General features: G+C 37.6%; 1 protein-coding gene across 6 annotated transcripts in view; it reads right to left on the bottom strand.

Moving 5' to 3' along the window:
* The window catches only part of SPAG9 (sperm associated antigen 9), a 132280-nt gene that overhangs the window by 35684 nt on the left and 71729 nt on the right, over positions 1-24867 (bottom strand). For all 6 annotated transcript variants that reach the window (XM_049860711.1, XM_049860710.1, XM_049860712.1 and 3 more), the window contains 4 exons: positions 24631-24781; positions 10337-10544; positions 9647-9746; positions 4434-4555 (listed from right to left, as the gene is read on the bottom strand). In XM_049860711.1, the coding sequence (XP_049716668.1) occupies positions 4434-4555; positions 9647-9746; positions 10337-10544; positions 24631-24781 (581 nt within the window). The remainder of the gene's footprint in view (positions 1-4433; positions 4556-9646; positions 9747-10336; positions 10545-24630; positions 24782-24867) is intronic.

Genomic DNA, 24867 nt, shown 5'->3' with positions numbered 1-24867 from the left:
ATATATATATCAAAATGATTGCCAAAATATTTTCATTTTCAAAGGTATCAATAAAAACTAATTCATTATAAGAAAAACATAACTTGAAGTGCCCTCATTTCTATTCAAGACTTAAACCAATCATAAACTTTTTTTTTTTAAACTTAGGTCTAATATATTTGAAAACTTTTACCTATTAATAACAAAAAACTGCCTGACAGTTTTTAACATCATAGAAGGGCCATTTGGATTTTTAGCAGTAATTCTCAACTGAGATCTACAGATGGACTTCAGAGTTGGATGGTAAACCCTTAAGATTGTGCGCATAATTTTACTTAGTTCTGCAAGTGCGTTTTTCCAACAGTACATCTCTCTCTTAAATACTCTCCTGTAAAGGACTTTTAACCCCTGAAAGGTGAAGAATCACAGATTTAGAAGTGAAACTAAACTGCTGGAACTATTTAACATCGATTCACTTAGCTATGTGTTCAAGATTCCACAGTGAGCAAGAAAAAACACAAGTCTGGTATCACAGAAACTCAGCAAAGATAGTTTGAAAGACAAAGTTGTCTTAGCCACACTGAGCTTACAGTCTATCCAGAGAGACAGGCACATAAACAATTAGAATAAAATGTGAAAAGTGGCATAATAGATAAGTGCAGTTGCATAGGAATACAACTTCAGGGACAGTAAGCTTTACTTACGGAATTCAAGGCAGAATTCCTGGGGGACATATCATTTAAGGGGAGGCAAGAAAAATAAATGTGTATTTAAGAGAAGGAGCAAACAAGCCTGAGTGATTGTTTATGGGGAAATAGGAGAGGTCTAAGATGGAGAAAGGAGTGGCTGGTGAGGCCATGTGTTCACTGAGATAGTGAACACTGGTATGTGAACATTGGCTCAAGAGCAGCCTTGGGGGACAGAACAATGATGAACAGAGCTTTAAGCATGTTAAGCATCCAGATTCTTTTTCAACTGCTGTCAAGTCAACTCTGACACATGGTGACCTCATGTGTTGCAGAGTAGAACTGCACTCCACAGAGTTTTCAAGACTGTGACCTTTCAGAAGCAAATGGCCAGGCCTTTCATCTGAGGTGCCTCTGGGTGGGTTCAAACTGCCAACCTTTTGGTTAGTAGTCAAGCACTTAAGTGTCTGTGCAACCCAGGGACTCCAAGTCAAGTGTAAAGTCCTACAAATCATCTTAGAATTATCTAGTGGACAATTTGGAAATAGTAGGCTGGGGCTCTAGAAAAAGATCTGGGATAGAGATAAAAAGCTGGGAGTAATCAGTCATGAAAGCCAAGAACCAGTGAGAGCAAATAAGATTTCTGAAACAAAGAAATGGGCTTAGGACAGGAGGCATGGAACGCAATTATATCTACAAGATAGGCAAAGGAAGAGGAGCCTGCAAAGAAGACTAAAAGGAAACAGTCAAAGAGGGAGGAAAGGATGTAGGCAAGTCTGGTATCACAGAAACTCAGCGAAGATAGTTTGAAAGACAAATGCTATTGAGATGACATGTGAAATAAAACTGAGAAGGAATCACTGGATATCACAAACTGAAGACAATGGCAAGAGCAGTTTCCAGCAGTAGTGAGTGTGGGGGAGTGTACTGGACTGCAGTGGGATGAGGAGCAAGCAGGACTGGGGAAATCCTGCCAATTAAAGTAGCCACACCTTCAAGAAGTCTGTTTTGGTCACCGATGTACTGCAAGCATCTCAAACAGTGCCTAGCACTTAACAGACACCTCATCAATCTTGTTACAGAGAAGGGTGACCAGAAATGGAAAGAGAGTGAGTGACAGGGTGGAAGGGAGCGAATGACAGGGTGGAAGGTAGAAGACAGAGGCTGAGAGGAAGGCAGCAGTTTTATCTTTAATGGAAAAGGCCTGAACATGTTTAAATGATAATGGGAAGAAGTTAGTAAACATATGGAAATTGAAAATGCAGAAGATAATCAAGAGAAATAAAAATTCAAAGAGTATGATGTATGAATGTGTGATTTCCAAGTTGTAGAATGCAGCCATGGGGAGTGACTGATGAAGGTGAATGGAGAAAAGAGTCACTGAAAATAAAGTCAAGGGATAGAGATTAGTCAAGAAAAAGGACAAACTGCTATGGTTGTCTCTTTCAAATTATTAAAATCAGAAAAAGTAATCTAAGTACTGAGTACATATATAATGGTTTAAAGAAATTTAAATCCTACAACAAGAGTTTGATAATGATATAGTAATAAGAAAAATGAATAATGAGTTATAGAAATGGGCTATGTACTTATTTATCAACCCCACATCAATTAAAGAACTTTGGGGAACAATTCTGTGAGTTTAACTAGATTCCATTTAGTGAATATCACCCTCATCTACTAACACTGGACTGTACGGAAGAGAAGCCAAGCAACAAATAAGTGCCTTGGAAACTTCCTTTACCATTATGACCATAAAGTATTCATGTAGGTCTAAGTCACTAAACTTAAGGTAGTATATAAAAACCTTCTAATATGAAACATTCTAGAGATAAATATAGCAACAGCTGCAAAATGGAAAGGTCAGTAGTTTATAGTCCATTTCTTATCTTCAAAATGGAAAGGAAACAGAATATCAGGATTCTTCTTTTAATCTATTATGTTTAATTTTTTTGACTTAAAGGATGACAACTTTCAGAAGATACTTGATTTAAAAGACCATAATTATTTCTAAATACTATGTGGCTTCTAAACTCTAAGAAAAGAAGGTTTGGGACCAACGATCTCAAAAATTGTATTATTCAATACCAGATTAGGAAGCAGTAGGGCATACGAACCACATGTTCAAAGTACTTCGTTCTGTTGATTACAAAAAGACAGCATGTGGGAATTTTGGGGGGGTAGTGAATATTGATTCTAGTGGTAGTTACTCTATTCATTTGTCAAAATTCACAAAACTGTACACCAAAAAAAGGGAATTTTACTGTATGTAAATTTAAAAATAAATTTTTTTTTTTTTAAATTCTTCTTTCTAACATCTGTCCCTCAGTTTTGCCATTCCTCACCAACTGGAAGTCTGGTTCTTAAACCAATCAAATCGGACAAGGAACTTTTCAAGTATAATTTGATGTTAACTAAAATTAAAAGTGTAAATTTAAATGTAAAAATGGAACATTCCTTAAGAATCGATCTTTTTTAGTCCCCATTGAGAAATGCAGCTCATTTCATTTCTTTGAATGTTTTACTTAGACTTTAATGGTGACAGTCTCTTTAGGTCTAACTCTGAATAATTGTATTTACGTACTTTCAATCTTTCTTACTAGAGTCTGTGCTCTGTTTGGACAGGACTTACATTTCTTTCAAAAAATAGTTCTTAGTGTCAAGAACATAATTGGTTATCAATAAATTTAACATAAATTAATGCAAGAATGCCGCTCTGTAGTCATAAGAGTTGACAAACAACCACTTTTGAGAACAGTGTAGTCTATATTAAAATTACACTAATATATATAAAATTTTTTGGAGGCCAGTATATAAGTCTATTTCAAAGATACAGATTTTTACTTCTATAAGGTTTTTGATTTCTATGAAGTCTTAAAAGGAAACCAAAGAAAAGTGCACCAGAGCTAATTCACGAGAGTCAGAATCATGTAATTAAACTGAAAGGAACTTTAGAGATCACCTAGAGCTGGAGTTGGCAAACTTTTTCTATAAAGGGCCAGATGATAAATATTTTAGGCTTTGTAGGCTATTTGATGTATGTTGTAAACTATTCAACTATGCCAGACTTTGACAGTAAGTGTGAAAAAATGGGCATGACTGTGTCCCAATAAAACTTTATTTACAGAAACAGGTGGTGAGTTGGATTTGGCCCATGGACTGCAGTCCAGCTTCTTCAAAGAAACTGAGACCCAGAGAGATTGAGCTATTTGGCAAAGGTCACCAGATAAATAACGGAAGAGCCAAATGCCGTTTTCAAATCACGTGTTCTTCAACAACACAAATTTTAAAACAATTACATTTCCCAAGAGGGCTAAAACATAATACTCTGTGAAATCTCTGAAAAATCAAGTGTTAAAATCTCTTTTCTTATTTAATTAAGGTCAATAGTATTTACTGAAATTTGTTTAAACCAGGAACTAATTATTTATCACTCCATACACCTATACACCTACACACACACTTCCATATACATATCCCTGTGTTCCTTGTGTATAACATTGTTCACGGAATATAGCAGGTTCAATAAATTGAGTTACATTAATTCAAAACACAAATTTAAGTGCAATTCACTTTTAGGAGTACTGATATGTGGAGATGTTTTCACTTTTAGGGGCCTCAAAGAATACCTTTCCAGTAATTATCTAAAGTGCACTAACCCTGTGCCACTGAGCAGGTTAGGGACTTCTTAAATGGGTTTTCAATTAAATCATTTCTTAAAATCTATTTTTAAAACAGTTTGATAGTTCTTCAGATGAGCTGTCATACCTAGTAAATCTGCTCCTTCATCCACATCTCCAATTAGGCCTGAGCCAGCTGAAGACAGTTCTTCAAAGAGAGATTCTGTATTGCGATCAAATGCTTTGTTCTCTATGCCTTTGGTAGGAGTGCTATGTGACAAAAACAATAAAGCCAAATCAACAAATTACAAAGACTTTTTTGACGGTGAAAATGAATGCCTAGGCTGAGCTACCTAGGTCTTTTTAACTATAATTTGCATTTAATATAAAATATAATTAAATAAGATTTCTCAAAGGATTCCTAAGAAATTCCCACTAAACTCCACAGAGACAACAGTTGAAGAAAATACACAATGTTTTAGTTGTGACATCTCAGCGAACACAAATAAATGGCAGCTAGCAGAGAGCACTAGTCTGCTCTGTACTAGGCACGATCTAAGTGATTTCCATAGATTGCCTAATTCAGTCCTCACAACTACAGTACCTGTAAGGATTAAATAAAATAATTTATGTGAAGTAGATTAGTAGTGCTGTTATTATCCCAATTTTACAGATGAGGAAACTAAAAAGGTTAAGAATTTGCTGAGATCATATAGCAAATGAGTGGAAAGGGCAGGATTCAAACCCCGGAAGTTTGGATCCAGAATTCATGGTCTTAGCTTCCATGTTGTCTAGGGTACAAATTGGTACAGGCTTTTCTTTTCAGGGCAATATGACAGTATCAAAATTTTAAATGCAAATACCAATTGATCCAAGAATTTCGTATCAATAATATGTCCTAAAAAAAACCCAATCACACACAAAAAATTATGTCTGCAAAAGGATGGTCAGGGCAGCATTTTTATAGTAGCAAAGCTTAGTGGTTATTAACAACCTAAGCGGTTACTAATCCCCATAAACCAAACCCACTGCCATCAAGTTGATTCCAACTGAGAGTGACCCTGTAGGACAGAGCAGAACTGCCTCATAGGGCTTCCATGGCTGTAATCCTTAAGGAAGTAGACTGCCATATCTTTCTCCCACAGAGCAGCTGGTGGGTTCAAACTGCCAAGCGCTTAGCCACTGTGCCACCAGGGCTCTTTGAAGTGGTTATTAATAGGGGACAAATTAAATAAGTTACATATATATATATACAACTACAGTTTTTAACTTTATAGTTAAAAATAGGGTTTTATAAATGAAAGAAACCCATCACATAAAATTTTTTTTTTAAGCAAGTTGCAAAGCAGTGTATATAGTATGAGCCCTTTTTTGCAGGGGCAGGAAGGGGAATGGGGAAAGTGTGTATTTCTGTGCATTAACGTTATATGAATAGAGTCTGCAGAGGATTGCAGTTAAATATGGTAGACTGAACAGTCAATTACCACCCAGTAATTCAGAAACCCAGCTAAAATGATAGTAAAAGAACTAAAAAGGTATATGCCCACAAGATGTGAACAAAATTCTGAAAGATGGGCAAGCAGTAGAAACTGATTTAACAGATAAGAGACAGCTGAAATCCAAACCTCTGGGGCAGGGAAGAAGTAATTATGCTGCCAGAACCCCTGAAAGGCCGAAAACTCAAAGGTACCAGGAATCTGCAAAGATGAACATGCAGATGGGCACAAAATACAGAAGGAGGAGACAAAAAAAAAAAAAACTGCATAAGCAGCAGTACTAGAGTTTCTGTTTGGGACAATGAAAAAGTTTTGGAAATAGTGGTGATGGCTGTACAACATGGTGAATGTAATTAACGCCACTGAATTGTACACTTAAAAATGGTTAAAATGGCAAATTTTATGTTACGTATATTTTGCCACAATAAACTAGTTAAAAAAGGCAGTACAAGACCTAGAGTCAGACCTCTATTCTCCCATCGCAGCTCCGTGAACAATGGTAGCTAACTTAAATGTTATAGGCAAGAGTCTGCAGAATTGATGTTATTTACTTAAATCTGAACAAAACAGCCACAGAACACCAGACATTTAAAGAAGGCCTCTATTATCACCAAACCAAAACAACGGAGTATAGAAGAGGCACTCAGAGCAAAAGGAGACAATGCTGGCAGCAAAAGAAAACTAGAAAAAAAAAAAACCCAAACCTAATTTTCTCTGAATAAATGTTGCATCTATAAAAGAATAACAGGATGTTATAAAAAGTAACCATCCAAGAAAAAGAAGAAACTGTTATAAACGCAAAACAAAACAATGAGGTTGAAAGATAAAGTTGAACAAATCAGCCAGAAAATAGAACAAGAATAGAAGAGACAGAAAACAGGGACGAAAAGAAAAAAATTGAGGATCAGACCAAAAGGTTCAATATCAACCTAAGAGGTGTTCCAGAAAGAGAGGAAGAAACAAAAATGAGAATACAGAGAAATTTTCTCCGAACTGGGAGGTATGAATTTCCAGTTGAAAGGATTTACTACATATAAGAAGATATAATGAATAAAAGACTTTTAAAACAAATATACTGTCATGAAATAAAAAGAAGAAAAGACAAAAACCAGGTATAAAGTGAAAGTCCTAAAAGCTTCCTGAGAGAAGAGACGAAGAGGCAAGAACCCAAATGGCACCATGCTGACTTCAACATGACAATGAAGCAAGGGCTTCAAAATTCTGAGGGAAAACATATTCTAACCTAGAATTCTGTATGTAGGCTATCAATCAATCATGTCTTCAAATGATATTTGTCACACTCGAGCTTTCAAAAAATTTACTTCCCAGATGCCCTTTGCCCAGAAAACTAGTAAAGACATGTTCTATCAGAACAAAAGCATAAATCAAGAAATAGGATGAAGTGCCTGGCCACACCAATGACTGCCCTGACAGGGAACACAACAGAGAGTCCCTGACTGAGCAGGAGAAAAGCGTGGAGCAGAACTCAAATTCCTGTAAAAAGATGTCTGACTGAGACTAGAGGAACCCTCAAAGCCATGGCCTCTAGGTGCTCTGTTAACCCACAACTAAAGCCATTCCTGAGACCCACTGTTCAGACAAAGATTAGACTGGACTATGAAATATAAAGTAAAACTTGTGACGAGTGTTCAAACAGGTACATGAGACCAAATGGACAGCTCCTGTCTGCAGGCAGGATGAGAAGGCAGAAAGGGACAGGAGCTGGGTGGATGGACACGGGAAACCCAGGGTAGAAAGGGGGAGTGTGCTGTCACATTATAGTGATTGCAACCAGTATCACAAAACAATATGTGTATAAATATCTGTAATGAGAAATTAACTTGAACTGTAAACTTTCACCTAAAGCATGATAAAAAAAAAAAAGGATGACATGGCATCCAGGAAACAGGATCCAACAGAGGAGAGAGGTGAAGGGAATTCCCAAGATGATAAAAAAAAAAAAAAATACTGTGGGCAAATCCCAAGACCAAACATGACAACAGTCTAGGATGGAGCACGGGAATAGAAGGCCCAGGAGACAGAGCTCTAGAAAACAGACAGTTTCTGTATTTGGCCATACTTACTCAGAGTATCTATCAATGAATTACTAATAGGTACATTTAGTGACAAACAGAAAGAGAAACAAGATAAAAACAAACAAACAAACAAAAAGCCCCAAGGCTTTATTAATTCTAGTAAAACAAAAACTTGTAAAAGAAAGGAAAAGTAATCACAGCACACTCTGCGGCAAAGCTGTGTTTAATATTTATATAGTCATAATGACACAGATGATGAATTCTAATACCATGTCAAGCCAAAACTGAGATATACTAGGAGGAAGAAAGGCGGGATGGTGATTTAAGGAGCTATATACTCATTGCCTTCCACTGTAGAAAGTTGACAACAGCTAATGTCGAAGGTCTTTCTCAACCACGGTTCCTCATCTGATCCAAAGGATATAACAAGTGAACTGAGTGATTATTTTTACAATTCTCCCAAGAAAGTAGATAGCCAGTACAATAGCACAGGAGGTCAGCTAATCATGACATACATGGGATGCCTTAGGGCATTAGGACTTAATTTTCTCCCAGAACTCCAGCTCAGAAAGACTGGGACAGTAATTATTTAGAAAGCTGATGACAAACAGCAGAAGAAAGGGAGCTACGAAGTGATAGAGGTTTCCTCTTGGGGGTGAGAATGAGCGTTGAACAGGAGCAAGGGGCTTGCTTTCCATACTTTCTGTATTACCATTTGATGTAAAAACCATACATATGCATTACTCTGCTAAAAATAAGAGGTCTAAAATGACAAAAGTACACAAGCTGTTAATAACTACTGCATCTCCTAGAGGCTTTGGAGAGGGTGGATAAGAAGCAAATTTCAGTTTTAACACTCTGCATTATTTAAAACAAGAAAGGAAAAAAAATATTTTAGCAGGGCACAGCCTTTGAAATCAAACAGCCCTGAGTATGAATCCAGCTCCTCCTCTTGCTGGTTTAGTAATCTTTGGCAAGTTAAATTACATTCTGAGTTTCCTTAACTGTAAAATGGGGATGAAGACATCTGTCTCATAAGGTTGTCATTAAGATTAAATTATATAAAATAATGATAACAATAATAATAACCAACATTTATTGAACTTTGCCAATGATGTAACATTTAATCTTCATAACCACTCTGACATATTATCATAATGAGGAAACTTGCCTAAGATTCAAATCTGAGCCAGGTTTTGGACCCACACAGTACAACTCTAGAGCCCATGCTTCTAACACTATCACATAGTGAAAAATGTCTCGTAGCGATCAATAAATGGCACGTATTCTTAAGGTTACTACTAATTTAATGATAAAATTCATAGAAGAAAGGAAAAGAAAATTAGTAGTTTTGTTTGACATTCCTGAACATCAAAATATTTCTGATAACCTTGACTGAGATGAAAGATAACCATTTTCTTCCCACCATTAAACAAGTTTTCCATGGAATATGAGACTAATTTCTTCTAATACTGAGATCACTACAGTTCTAAAGGGAGAAGTACATTCTCTTCTTCCTGATGCAGGGGAGGAAAAAAGTTTGTTCAAATTGTTACTTCCCTCACCTCTGCTTCTTTAGTTTCTTCAAGTTACAGAAAGTATGGGACACCACTTGGCTGTCTATTTTTTTTTCCCCTGTCCTTCCATTTGGTCCTGATCCTTTATGCTGCAAATAGCTAACATTTCACGAAAAAGAACAGAAACTGGAATATATTAACAGCATTTCTTCAGCTGAGTCCATTTTGTCTGGTCAGAAACCAGAGAACAGGGTGCTTATGGGAGTAGGGGAAAGGAAAGATATGTCGTCTTAATTTGACATTTGTTGGTACCTTGAGCCTTTGTATCCACTGAGATCTTTGTCCATATCCAACTCAGGAGTGGACTCAATGATTGCTTGAACTTCCGACTTCTCTTCATTTTCAGCAGAGCCTTAAGATGACATAAACAATGCATGTAGCACACAGTGAGTGCCTCTAAAAAGAAAATCCCGTTGCTTTTATGGTTGCAAATACATCATTTGATCATAAAAAATTTTTAAAGAATAAATTCTATGAAACACAGAGTTAGATAATATGTCCTATATTCACTTAATTTAAGAGTCAATATTAGAAACTAAGAAGCAACCAGAGAAAGTTTTCTTTCACTCTCCTTAGGATACATAGTGCAGTGTATCCTCGGCCAGAGCTTCCTGTTTTCATTCCTATTTAAGGGTGGAATATATGACAAAGACTAATGCCCTAAGGCAAGGGAGAGAAAGGGATTGTCTTCCTGCCTTTCAGGCTCTCCAACCTCCTCTGCTCAACACTTTTTTTCTCTGAAACTTCATTTAATCATCTTATTTTTTCTTTTAATGATTGTGTATTGAGAAAATTCTGTGAATTTTAAGCTTTTTTTACAATTGAGTAGAATGAATTATCTACCCATTTTGTAAATCAGGCAAATATATTTCCTCATGCCTACATCATGTAGGTTAAGTAAACATTTACTTTGCTAGTAAATAAAGAACTAGGGTCACTTACCAGTTGATACATTTCTAGTTTCTTGGGCTACTTGTACTTCAATATGCTTGCTTATCTCAGGCTTATTTGGTATATCTGTAGCCTTCACAAACCCTTCATTATCCTCCTTTAAGGGAGTATCAGTAGGAATTGTTGCCACATCTGAAGCAGCTGTTGATGCTGGAGTGGTAGCTTTAGATCCTCCTTGGCTAACATCAGAAAGTTCATCCTACAAATAAAAATAATTAAGAAGAGATTTTTAAATGAGTAATTTATTCTAAACCTCTTTACAAATGGCTTAAGAAATAAACTTGCCTAAAGTTAGTTCTATTAATAAATAAATAACCAGGTAATAAAGAGCTACTAATTACCAAAGGAAACCAGTAAATAATCCCTGCAGACTATTTTCAAATAATTAGGAAGTCGGTATTTAAGTAAATCATATTTTTCCAGGCATACATGAGATTCTTCTAAACATAAAATATTGAAAAAGTAGAATGGAGGTATTAGCAATAAAATTACACATAAATGTCAACATCAGAGTTTTAATGGCAGTTATAATATTGTACAATCATTTGATAACAAAGGCAGACTTAATCATGTGCTAAGAGCTGCTGTAAAACTGCACTGGACTAGTCCAGAGTATTAATCTCAGGATGAAATTTTGTCAAGTGTGATCCTAAAACATCCTGCATGCAATTCATCTGAGGTGCTTGTTGAAAAGGCAGGTTTTAAATTCGACCCCATACATAATGCACCAAACCTTGGGTAGTGGAATCAAGTAATCTGCATTGCAACAAATTCTTCAGGGAACTCATTAAAATCCGTAACTACTATTGCAGGGTCTACAGATAGGCAACGCTCTCTTTGTCTTTGTCTTGATACGTACTCTATTAAAAAATGAAAGTGGTACTATTTTGGTTAATTTATCAGCCTAGTTAACTCATAATTATATTATTATATACTTGAATTCCTACTCTTTACAGTTTTAGAATATAAAACACATCCGAAAGTTAATATGAAATAAACAGTCCAGGTTTTTGATGAACAGTATAAATGAACAGCACTTAAACCCATCAAGACTGTGGAAAGTCCCAGAGACCATCAAGCTCCTCCACACCTACTAAAAATACCTTGGAAGCTATTTGAAAAGTAATCTTGAGGTCCATCTTGTACTTGCCATTTACCTTTCAAATAAAAGTCAAGTAGAGAAAGCATTTCCTCTTTTTCTTTATCACAACACCCCCCTCAAAAGTTATTTTCACTTTTGAAAAAAATTAATGAAGTATCCCTGACAAAAATTCACAATGTAACAGTTAGAAGCCTGCCTCCCCAAATTCATCTGTGAATTTGGGAGTATGAAATATAACCAGGAGAATGCTCAATCTAAAACAGGAAAAGGACTGTGACACGTCAGGGCTAGGTTCAGGGCTAAAAAGAAGTGGTAAATTAGGGTCTACGTAGAAGAAAATGATTAATGTCTTAAATTTGTCCTAGGCTATTTTAAAAATGGCATGGCAGCAGGGGCGTCTGACCTGTTGTCTAACTTCAGGAGGGGAACAGAGAATCGTTATCAACAGCCCAAGGCTGATTCCTGTGAGGTGAAGGTCAGACATGCCTCCTCCCTCTAACATTTTTATCAATTCTGATACCAACCGCCCCTCCCGCGGCACTCTCTACTTCTCTGCTGGGTTCGACAATTTGCTGCAATGGCCACACAGAACTCACAGACCATGCTCAGTTATGGGGTTTATTAGGGATGCAACAGGTTACAATTCAGGTTCAGGAATGCTCAGGATACAGTTCTTTGATCAGGACAGCCTCTTCTCAGCCGTGCCCATAGGCGGGCCTCTTTCTGACCCACAGATTCTCGGATTTTCAGCTCAGCCTCTGCCTTGCCTGGGCAAATGTTACAAAGCTCTTTTAGCTCTGCCAATAAGTGCCTGGAGGCACCCCACTCCTGCCAGTAAGCCTTGGCCTGAAGGCGCTCTGTTCTAGCTCCAGGGGTCAGCAAACCAAGCTCCACCAAGTGCCCAGGGGCACTCTACTCCATCAGCAAACCTCCTGCCCAAAGGTGCTTGGCTTTTTTGCTCCGTGGGCTGGGAAGCTCATTGCACCGGCTCCTGCCAATCTCCCAGTTCTGCTGTCTCTGCTTCTGCAGTTTCTCTGTCTCTGCTTCTTGCCATCTCCAGTGTTACAGCTCTCTCTCTCTCGTCTCCTGGGTCTAGGAGGCTCTCAATGCAGGGATCATAGGTCCAAAGGATGTGCCGCATTGCCAGCTCTTCTTTCTTGATGATCAAGAGGTACCCTCTCTGCTCTGGAATTGGCTCTCTTTTAAGCCTAGCAGGATGGCAAAACTGACCAGTCCTGTTGCTAAGGTTCCATACATCTTATTTGCATGGTCCCACTGCCACAAGGGTGCCATGCACCTTATTTACATTATTAGCAAGCTAGCTATTCAATCCCCTTTGTGGACCACAGCACCTCGTTTGCATAGCCCTATCTAGTCATTTGGTGGGAGTTACAAAGTAATTTACTGCGCTGCAACTATCCAAATAACATGAGATTTACTTATCTGTAACTTATTTCCCTTTTATATTTTTACCACATAAAAATATATACTTTTTTAAATAGTTCACTGTGTGGGCTGTACTCCTGACAACTGGATCCCAAGGATGCAGCATGAGAGCTGAAGAGAGAAAAGTTCTGAATTTTAAAGGGGATGTTTCTCCTTAGTCTCCCAGGCAATAGTGACATAAAGCTCCTAAGATTAGCAGATAAGAAGTTCTTGCTACAGCATTTGAGCAGAGGCACAATATCCTTAGAAATGTACCTCCAATGGAGGACATTATGAAATTCAGTCACTCACAACGCCTCCAACTGAAGATAAAATGAAGAAAGAGAAACCTGAATATCAACCTGTTAAAAGAGAAAATATTTTGGCCAATGATAATCTGATAACAGGTGCAAAACGAGGGACAATTCTTACTAGGATTTAAATTACAACTGGACACATTTATCTGAATTACCCAATTTAAAGTTTCAGGGGAGTTGTATGCCATTACTTCACACTCAATCTGCAGCTTCTTGAGACCTGCAATTCCTATTTTATATTATAGACTTTACATGTCACCTGCCAGGTTGTACTGTGTTGGCTAATAGACTTGATTGTAAATGCTGCTTTATTTCTCTGTAGGCCTGTTATTCCTACTGTCTAATATTATTAAGATACCGTCTTCAAAAACATGCATAGGTGTCAAACGTGGAGACTCACATGTTGTCAAGCCTCCTTTGCTGACAAATTTACTTATAATTCCCCTTAGAGTCTTTAAGGAACTGCCACACTATAGGCTGTGCATGTCACTAGAGAATGTCCACAAAAAGCAGGGTTCTGATTTGGAAATGCAATGCTATCTATAATTATAAAGGAATGGCATTCCCATGCATGTGTTGAGCTGTGCATTGAGAAAATAGGTGCCTTACTTTTAGCTTCACCTGGGACATCATGAATGAAAACAATCTGCTCTTTGTGCCATTTTCCTACTGGCTTTAGATATCAGGTTTTAGATCTCTCTCCAGAGAGATTAAGTCTGGATGGTTAGTTCCAAATCTACAAGCCTTTCAAAACATTTTCAGTTGTTCCATCATCAAATGCATCATGTGCTCAGTGCTATACAGAATAAATATGCCATGTGTTATCTGCCACCGTCCCAGAGTTTATTTTTTAACAGACTATGAATTATGTTCACAACTATACAAAATAAATTACCTCATTCTCAGACAACTTAGAAATGTCCCAATATACTGTTTTCCTAAGTAGACTGATTTCATTTGTGTTATGGATTGGATTGTGTTCCCCCCCGCCCAAAAAAAAGATATGTTGAAGTCCTAATCCCTATGCCTATGAATGTGACCCTCTTTGGAAACAGGGTCTTTGAAGATGTTATCAGTTAGATTAACATGAGGTCATACTGGAGTAAAACCCACTGCTGTCTAGTCAATTCTGACTCATAGCGACCCTACAGGACAGAGTAGAACTGCCCCATAGAGTTTCCAAGGAGCACCTGGAAGATTTGAACTGCCGACCTCTTGGTTAGCAGCCATAGCACTTAACCACTACACCACCAGGGTTTCCCATACTGGAGTACATGAGTCCTAATCCTATACGACTTGTGTCCTTATAAAAGAGAAGATATACAGACCCAAGGTGAGAGTGGAAGGATGCCATGTGATGCTGTAGCTGCAACCCAAGGAACGCCTGATGCTAACAGAAGCTATTGAGAGAGGCATGGAACAGATTAGATTCTCCCTCAAAGCCTCAGAAGGAATCAACACAGCTGACACCCTGAGCTCAGACTCCTAGCCTCCAGAACAGACAGTAAGTTTTCTGTTCTTATAAGCCACCCAGTTGGTAGTATTTGCAGCCCTAGGAAACTAATACAATCTGAAACAAGCTAAATAAAGGGGTAAGCAACTCCAATACATGAATTTGTGTTTTACAGCCAAAGACTTGAAGCCTAATAATGAGAAGTACAATTACACACAGATAACTAGCCCAGTGGATCCACCATTACCATATATTGTGATTTTTTGGTTTACATTTCTTTCTCCCCAACTAAAAGTAAGTGCCTAAAACAAAGTACAGTTGTCCCTCAGAGGGTATCCACTGGGGACTGATTCCAGGACCGCCCCTACCCGCAGACACCAAAATTCACAGATGCTCGAGTCCCTTATATAAAATGGCACAGCATTTGCATATAACACAGGCATATCCTCTCATATACTTTTTAATACCTAATACAATGTAAATGCTATGTAAATAGTTATTATACAGTACCGTACTGTTTAGGGAATAATGATATGACAGGAGGTGAACAATGCTCAAACAACAAGTGTTAAGAGACACCGAGGATCCATGAAATGGTGGGAGGCTACAACGAGGTATGCCTATACACCATTTCATTTGCGTGGATTCAGCGTAGTGCTCGGTGAACAGCAAATTCAAGTTTTGCTTTTTGGAACTTTCTTTTTTACCCCCTGAATATTTTCGATCTGCGTTGGTTGAACCCGTGGATACGGACGGCCAACTGTATACGAACTGTCTTACTTAGAGTTGGATAAATTGAATTAGGCTGAATTTTTGCAGGACTTATTTATACTTTCCCTTTTTTATTTCAAAATGCTTACTTTGGGGAAAGAAGTAAAGTATAGGTTATAGTAAAGACCTGACAATCACTGTAGAGGAAATAATTTTCTTAAGTATTACAGTGAATAACATTTGTAGTCGTCCAAACTGAGTATCTGATATCTTGAGAATAACAGTTGAAGAGATAACCAATAGTTAATCACTTTCATTTACTTTTTTTTCAAATTGTTTTAAAATAATATTTTTACCTCCTGTTTGAGAACCTTTAGAGGTACAGGATTATTGCTGACTTGGGAAGAGGAAAGGATTATAAAAGAGACAAAACAAGTATTTACTAGGTGATCACATATTTATATAACAAATGGAATACAAACTGTAACATATGAACCAAACTGAATTACAAGTGAACAGTATAAGGACATTGAAGTGGTGGGGAAAGAAAAGAACTAACCTAAGTAACTTTGGAAAAGAGTATTTCAACTGGATACTCTAAGGATCCCTTTAGGAAACCCTGGTGGCGTAGTGGTTAAAGTGGACGGCGGTGGGTGGGTGGACAGTAAGGATAAAGACAACAAGGACTATATACTGTACTCTAGTAAATTTGTTTCTCACAGGAGCATGTGTTAGCAATTCAGAAACTCCTTTAAGTATATACTAAGGTTGAAGAAATAACTAAGCACATGGTAGGTAATGAGGGTGAGGGTTAGAATGAACCTCATGGTACTGGATTGGAGTCGGAGGTATCAGTACGAACTCATATATATATATATGTATGTATGCATATATGTGTGTGTGTATGTATGTATGTACGTGTGTATGTATGTATGTATGTATAAAACAAAAAACAAAATCACGAGTTCATACTGATCCTGCCAGAGATTGATACAGAAATAATTTCAGATGTGCATCCCACAGGTTAGTATACACACTTAGACTGCCTAGCTCTGTCCACGGAGAGGGCCTAGAAGCAATCACATCCCAAGCAATAAGTACACTTAACGCTCAGATCTTGGTTTTGTAAATACTATTCTCTAATAAAAGGAACCAGAGCTCTTTGAAGGAGTGGTTGATTACGGGACTGGGGCAGGGAAAATAGAAGTGCATGGACTATCTTATAGTGACAGTTAAGCAAGAAAATACTCAAAAAAGGAAGGAGGTACGTCAAGAGGGCACAGGAGCCAACCTGAAAGAGCGCCCAATGAAAAAAAAAGATAGTATGGGATAACCCACAGAGTAACGTAAGTACCCGTGAGTCCAAACAGAAAGAAGGGAGGGAGGGAAGAATGCAGGAGGAAGGGAGGGGGAGAGGAAGGAAGAGATCTCCCTACAGAAGAATTCAAATTAATAAAGGATGAAGAAAATAGAAACTAACCATCAGAACATAACAGTGATAACTGTAGGCAAGAATCACTAAAAGATACTAAACTCAGCAAGTGAAAGCCTGAAGAAAAACAGGATATTTGTATAGTCTCAAAGTATATCCACCAAGATATTTATTAATTACAATGGGAAAAAGTTAATTTTACAGAAAAGAAATCTGACACACACCAGTTCAAGCAAGTGATCAGGGTCAATATTACCACTGATAAGACATATCGACATTTACTCCAATATGATACACTAAGAAAGGTGCTTCACCTTGAGCATTGTGCTCCTTTAAGGCCTATGTATATGGGATCAAACTGACAACAGCAACTCGAAAGATTAAACAGAAAACTTAGGGGCAGTGAGTTTATGTTAATGGAGGTTGAACAATTTGGAAAAGGAGGATAATAAGTGGACGACTTGAAGAAATGTAATCAATGTCACTGAACTGTACATGTAGAAACTGCTGAATTGCTGTATGCTCTGTTGTGTATATTCTCAACAGCAACAAAAAAAAGGCACATCACTTCTATGGTGTTCTTCCCAAAAAATGTCTAACCTCAATCTAATTATGATAAATCACAGGGCAAACCCAAATTGAGGGGCATCTACAAAAGAACTGACTAGTACTGTTTGAAAGTATCAAAGTCATAAAAAAGACAAGGAAAGACCGAGGAACTGTCATACACAGAAGAGACTGAGGAGACAACTAAATGCAATGTGGGATCCTGGAACAGAAAAAGACACTAGTGGAAAAACTGGAGGGCTCCAAATAAAGTCTGTAGTTTGGTCAATAGTATTGTGCCAACGTTAATATCTTAGTTTTGACAGTTATACTATGGTTATCAAGATGTTAACATTAGGGGAAGCTGGGAAAAGTGCATACAGAAACTCTACTAAATTTTGCAACTTTTCTATAAGTCTAAAATTATTGCAAAATAAAAAGTATAAAAAGAACTGAGTTAAGGCTTTAAATATTTTTTAATTTTAAAACTACACATATATTTTATAATAGGGATATTTAACCACAGACAATACAAGAATAAGTTTCAACTACTATAGAGATTCTAGCTTGGGAACACTGAAGAACTACGAACAATTTCAGAACTTAACCACATTGGAGGAGGATGGAAAATTCTTCTAAACAAGAATGCTGGCTCTGTTTAGGCATTTTCCGTTCTGTATGCTAGGCACATCCCCTGAAGAATGCAGCACACTGACCACTGGCTTTATGTACCAAACTCTGCAAACAAGAGTTTCTCACAGCAGCTCTGCTGAAGTATTTCCTGTCATATGGTTTTAAAGGAACTCTCTATTTTTTGCAAGTAGGTACCAATTCAATTGTTTTTTAGTTAGTTAAAATAGTTTTTCTCAGTTCTAAAAGTCACATTCTATTAACAATCAACAACTCTGTATGCCTTTTAAAGAAAAGAAAATACTTTTTTGGAGTACGTGTACATAAGCCCATACTGTGAAAGCTGGAACCTGTGTAAGGCAGAAACCTGTCAGAGAAGGAAAACTAAAATATTTTCCACTAAAATGAGCAATAGAAAGTGGTAAGACTGCACCCTGTCAGAGGCGGAAAACTTGCAAGATTTGGAAAAATGAGGTAGTCCTGTCGAATTCAGGCTCTCCCAGGCTCCACTGTCTGAAGGCAGGTGCATATGCACATATAGGTGTACATACACACACGTGTATGTGTGAAACTCCAGAGAAGCTGAGAGATCATTGCCAAATTGAGCTCTTATTTTATAGGCATTATCGGCCAAGGCCTAGAAAACACATAAAAATTCTATGGATGGGATATTTAAAAAGTCTGTAAAAAAATATTTCTCTTTTGATATCTGGGCAGCATTGGACACATTTGCATGCCTTCTACTTCCTGAAATGCTTTCTTCGCTTGCTTCCAGGGCATTACTCTTTCTCTCCTTGGTTTTCTTCACCGCTCCTTCCCTGTCCCTTTGCTGTCTTCTACTTTTTGACCTCTAATATTGATTAATTCAGTGTTGGAGTATCCCAGGGCTTAAACCTCAGCCCTTTTCTCTACTTAATCAGGTAGATAGATCAAGCCGCATGGCTGTAAATGCCATCCACACATTTACGTCTCACAAATATGAATCTACAACTCTGACCCCTTCTCCGAGCTCTAAACTTGTAAAGCTATAAAGAACTTATAGAACATTGCTGGTGACAGTACAAACTGCCACAATCCCTTTGGCAGGCAATTTGGCAGCATCTATCAAAATCTTAAATATATGCTTTGATCTGGCAATACTACTTAAGGGAATTATAAATACACGTACAAAATTATTCAATGTAGTATCGTTTGTAATAACAAAAAACTAGGAAAAATCAAGGTATCTCATCAATAAAGAAGATTTTAATTGCAGTTAGGATGCACGATTTTTTCCCTCTGCCCATCCTCTAGGATTCTGAAGAATCAGTTATCTTCCTTCATTCCCTTGTCTTCAATTTCTCTTTCTATTGAACTCTTCTTTTAAACAACCCCAGTCTCTTCCATTCTAAGAGTATTTTTCCCTCTACCCTGCTAGCCTTCACCTCTAACTCAGGTTATACTTTTCTCTCCTCCGGCTTTCTTGAGTAGCCTACATTTGCTATTTCCCCCTTTCACAATTCCCATTCACTCCTGTTATTGGCCCTGCAACTCAAACAGTCTCACATCTACACCTGCAAATTCTCTTTATCCTACTTGATTTTTCTGTACAGCCAACCCGGCTGACAACTCCTTCTATTCTAAAGCTCTCTTGTACTTTGACATCCAGGGCTGCAGTCTCTTATGGCTCTCTGTGCTCTGCTACTCCTCCTCCCCCACATCCCAACCCTCATCAATATCCTCCTCTCCCTGTGCATGCTCTCTCTCCCCATGCCAGGCTGCTCCTGTGCATAGATGCTGCCTCCTCCATGCTCAAGCTCTGACATCCTGTTCCGGGTACTCTCTTTGGGGAAGTGCTCACCATCCTGTTCAGGATCTGACACCCCCAAGTCTGCTACTCATCTACAGGAATGTCCTTCACTCTGCTAGGGCTCTGACTCCACACATGGATGCCCACCTAACCTTGCTCAGGCTATGACACCCCATTCTGGGTGCTCCTCTCCCCACGCCCTGCCCATGGATCCCTCCTTTGCTCTGGCCTACCTAGTAGCTTTAAGAATGAACTGTGCAGAAGGGAAAATAAAGTAATACTATGGCATCTGAATAACTATAGCTTTATAATAAGTTGTGTAGCTGGTAGGGCAAATTCTTCTTGTTCTATAGCTCTTCAGGATTGTCTTGGCTATTCTTGGTCTTTTGTTCTTCTCCAATTCCTTCTTTATTTGCGGCTTGCTCTTGAGTATAATCATAAATCTCTGCCCAGCCTTTGCACGTCTATAAAACATTTTGAGCAGAAGAGCTTTCATCATCTAAGAGGGTTTCTCTTTATCAATTTCACTAGAAGTTCCTCAGTAAGAAATTTCTGTTAACAACGCAGTATATAACTCCTCTGTTTCTGCCTTTAACTGGCCTCTAAACTAGATTTCAGAACCATCTGAGGCTTCATGTAAGCTCTGACATTTGGATTGGATTAGGCCTTGAAAGAGGGAATTACTATTGGTGGTACTCTCAGCAGAGGAAAAATAAACGGCAAAACTACAAAGAAAAACAATTGGATGTAGAGTTCTGGAGCTCGGAGAAGGGGTCAGAGTTGTAGGTTCGTATTTGTGAGATGTAGATGTGTGGATGGCATTTACAGCCACGGGGCTTGATCTATCTACCTGATTAAGTAGAGAAAAGGGCTGAGGTTTAAGCCCTGGGATACTCCAACACTGAATTAATCAATTTTAGAGGTCAAAAAGTAGAAGACAGCAAAGGGACAGGGAAGGAGTGGTGAAGAAAACCAAGGAGAGAAAGAGTAATGCCCTGGAAGCAAGCGAAGAAGGCATTTCAGGAAGTAGAAGGCATGCAAATGTGTCCAATGCTGCTAAAAGGCAGGGTGAGAATGAGAATTTTTTCATTACACGTGGAAAGATGGATGCTGTTGACAACATTGACAAAAGGTGTGTAAGTGCAATGGGTAGGATCGAATGTCTGAGAGGAGTAGGATAAAAAAAAGCAGACTTCCTCAGTGACACCAAAATTCATCCCCACCTCAGTCAGAGTCTTTACAATTGCTGCTTCATCTGCCTGAAACACTTCCTCCATGCCTTTCCATGCACCTCAACGTCCCTCACGTCAGGGTATAAGTCACTTCCTTCAAGAGGCTTTCCCTCGCCATTCTAACTAAAATAATCACTTTTAATTACTCTTTCGCCCCTTATCTTGCATTCTTTTCTTCACAGTGCTTATCAATACTTGAACTTCTATTGTTCAATTTATTTGTTTACTTGTTTGTCAGTCTCCCCTACAAGAATGCAATAAATTAATGAATAACATGTACAAATACTTCTTTTTAAGGACAACTTAGACATTTTTCGAGGTGCATCGCTCAGCAGATTTTCCACTACGTGAAGTTAATTCATTGACTACAGCTCTCTCACAGTGAGAAATCTGAAATATAGTAACAAAGAAGGTACATGACTTTATAACCCTTTCATGAGTAATGGAATATATACATTCACGCACCTATATTTTCCACCTCTCAGGTTTCATGGGAAGTTGTTTTCCCACTTTTAGTGCATGCTGCCACCAGTCAGGGAACTATATAACTGTCTGAAACGTAGAAACAGGGGTGTGCCGCAAATCACTGTTTTTACAGAGTATTGTATGAGGTGTTAAGGAGCCCTGGTGACACAGTGGTTAAAACGATCAACTGCTAACTGAAAGGTTGCCAGTTCAAAACTACCAGCTGCTCCATGGGTAAAAGATGTTTCAGTCTGCTTCTTTAGAGATTTAAAACCTTAGAAACCCTACGGGGTTGCTACAAGCTGGAATCGACTCAATGGCAGTGGGTTTGGGTATGCAGTGTTGCATCCTGAAGGTGTGACTGTGTAAAGCTTTTGTCTCTTTTGGCTTTTGTACAGCGAGATAAGCCTTGTAAGTATATTTCCAGGTTTCTGTGTGTTATCTGGAAGTTGCGTTTCTTGCGATGATTTCATGTTCAAGTGCCATACATTGTACACACCTGTCAAGGGATCTAGAAGGTGATGCAGAGTCCAGAGGGACACACGTGTCCTACATAATCCTACCCCAGAGTCCAGAGGGACATATGTGCCCCACATAATATATATCAAAATCCTATTTCATAACAAAATTTCAGAAATTCTCCTTGATTCAGCATGCCTTCCATTATTGAAAACACATGGTATCAACAGAAAATTTTTTAAAAATTTGATTTGTATATGAAAAGGAAATCATTTGGAAATTCCTTTTACTGCCATTCTTCTGTCACAAAGTTCCCTACAGTTCTTTGTTTCCTTAGTTACAATCCATTATGTGGTTTTTTTCATAGAACCAACCAAAACCAAACCTGTTGCCATCAAGTTGATTCCCACTCATACTGTCCCGATAGGACAGAGTAGAACTACCCCATAGGGTTTCTAAGGCTGCAATGTTTAAGGAAGCAGACTGCTATAACTTTCTCCCAGAGTGGCTGATGGATCTGAACTGCTGAACTTTTTCAGTTAGCAGCCGAGTGCTTAACCACCGCAAAATCAGGGCTCCTTTCTCACAGAACATTTCACCTTAACCTTACTTTATAAAAAAATTGTGTTAGTAAGACTAATATAATTCTCACCTTCAATTTTTTATAAAGAAGGCAAAGCATGCCCTAAATATAGCTAGGTCAACCCCAAAGTCCTCAGAGAAACAAAAAGTTGTAGAATATTTTAAATGAGAGATAGTTTAGTCCAGTCCTTGTCACAATGGAAACCAAGACTAGTGGTATATGACATGCCTGTGATGCAGTCCACAAGTGAACTCTAAACCCGACTCCTAGCCCTGTGTAAAGTTAGAGAAAGATATCTGGTTATTAACAAGGTAAAATGAATAACAAAAATGTCCTAATTATTAGACTTTACAAGCTGAACTTTTACCATTTGGTAATGTACCATTCCATTTATGGAAATCCTTCTCTGTTGAGTTATTTCATTTAGTGGCTCAATATCCAGATCAAATGGGGAAGTCAAGATTTTGTTTTTAGAAACTCTCTGGGGAGGACATAAAAAGCCCATGTGCTTAAGTCCATATTAATAATCCGTTACTGGTTTTATAACTTTCCAGTAAAGTTCTGTCATAGTGTGTCATTAACAAGAGAATTATAATATTATCTAAGATGTACTTTTGATAGTAATTAAAATAGTTACCAAAATTATTCATTTTATATATAACAAAACATGATGTATTTTTGTTATGTATATTTTCACTATAATTAAAGAAAAAAAAAATATACACCAAATGGTAAACACTTTTGGTGTACTAAAAGTATCTCTCCTACTTAATTTCGTTTTGGGAAAGGGGGCAGAGCAAGTAGGCGATTGAAGGATGGGTGTTTTGGAAGATCTTTTAAACCTACAAGCAGGCTAAAAAAAAAAGCAAACGTGGCCGTAGGAGTAAAGAATAGAATTTTCTAGTGGCATCACTGTGGTCTGACACTGAGCAGCTGCATGATTAGCTTCAAATAAACTGAGCAACCAGGAATAGAGAAGGGAAAAAAGGGTGAGGTCAGCCTTACTGTTAAAAATACTTTTTAGTGGGAGAAAAGTCATCAAATATTTATTGACTGCCTTCTTCTTTGAGTACATTTCAAAGGTCAATGGAATGCCTCGAATACCTCTACTTTCCAGAGCTGAGGCAGATCATTTATATTTTCCCAAAAGAGTCTTTCTAACATCTAAAACCATTCATTCATTCATTCAACAAGTATGTTCTGAGTGCCTATTGTGTGCTAGGCACCATTCTAGGTGCCAGGGATACAACAATAAATAAGCCACACAGAGCTTACGTTCTCAGTGGAGACAAAGGAAATAAGTAAATGACAAAATTTCAGACATATCGTAAGAGCTACGTATAAGTACTCAGGCCATGGCAAACACTATGGAGAAAAAGAAAGCAGGAAAAGGGAGATAAGATACAAGTACTCATTGTAAATGATCTATTTGTTTTAGGCAAAATTTATGACAGAATAGATGTTATAATGTAATAAGAGTCTTTTATAATCAATATTCCATTCTATAGGATGTAGAACATAACTATTTTTAAGTCAGTTATCAGTTTATTGCCATTCTTAGAATATATTACTGGTTATATTTATCACTTATTTGATAACAAATTCTTGGTCAAGAATATAACCTATAATTAATCAACACCAGCCCTTCAGGTAAACAAAATGCACTTTTGGATATCATTTTATGAAGTGGTACTAAGGAAGGACCTACAGCACTGGGTTTGGTTTTTTTTTTTTTGGTTTACTAAGGAAGGAAGAGTATTTTTTTTTTTTTTTTTAAAAGAAAGTGGAGCTTAACTAAGTTGTAAAGCTTTCAACAGTGAACCAAAGGGTTTCAGGTGGCTATGATTTTCAATTCTAAAAAACATAATTAGGTTGCTCTGTACTAAATTCATATTATGTAACCTAAAAAATAGAAATCAATTTGGTCGTTAGTACACGAATCAAGAAGTAATGATGCTTGACTTTTTTTTTCCTTTATAACTTAGAATTGAATTCTAAAGCTAATACTCTCTAGGAAGAGCTCATTTCCAATACTAAAATAGACATCAATTTTACAAACTAAAATGCATACAAACTAATTTTGTTACTTTTTAATTGTCTAGTACTTCACTTTGAGTAAGAAGCTTACAAATAAAGCTTACCTTCAGGCTGGTATTAGAACGTGGTTGACTTAAATCCTGAAATTTCCATTGTTCTGATCCAGGGGTCTCGCCTCCCTTCTGAGTGTCAGGTGTAAGCAATCCATCTCCAGCAGGCAATGAGAAAAGCCCTAATGATATAGGGCGTTCTTTTCTATTTGGAGAGGGAAGAAAAAAATTAATCATTCTTCTTTTTTGTCATGATGATGTACGCCTGGGTTGTCACTGCTTTAGAATCAT

Source organism: Elephas maximus, chromosome 19, assembly GCF_024166365.1.
Source record: "Elephas maximus indicus isolate mEleMax1 chromosome 19, mEleMax1 primary haplotype, whole genome shotgun sequence".
NCBI lineage: Eukaryota > Metazoa > Chordata > Mammalia > Proboscidea > Elephantidae > Elephas > Elephas maximus.
Note: the sequence above shows the minus strand (reverse complement) of the source record. Positions and strands in the feature narration are given on the sequence as shown.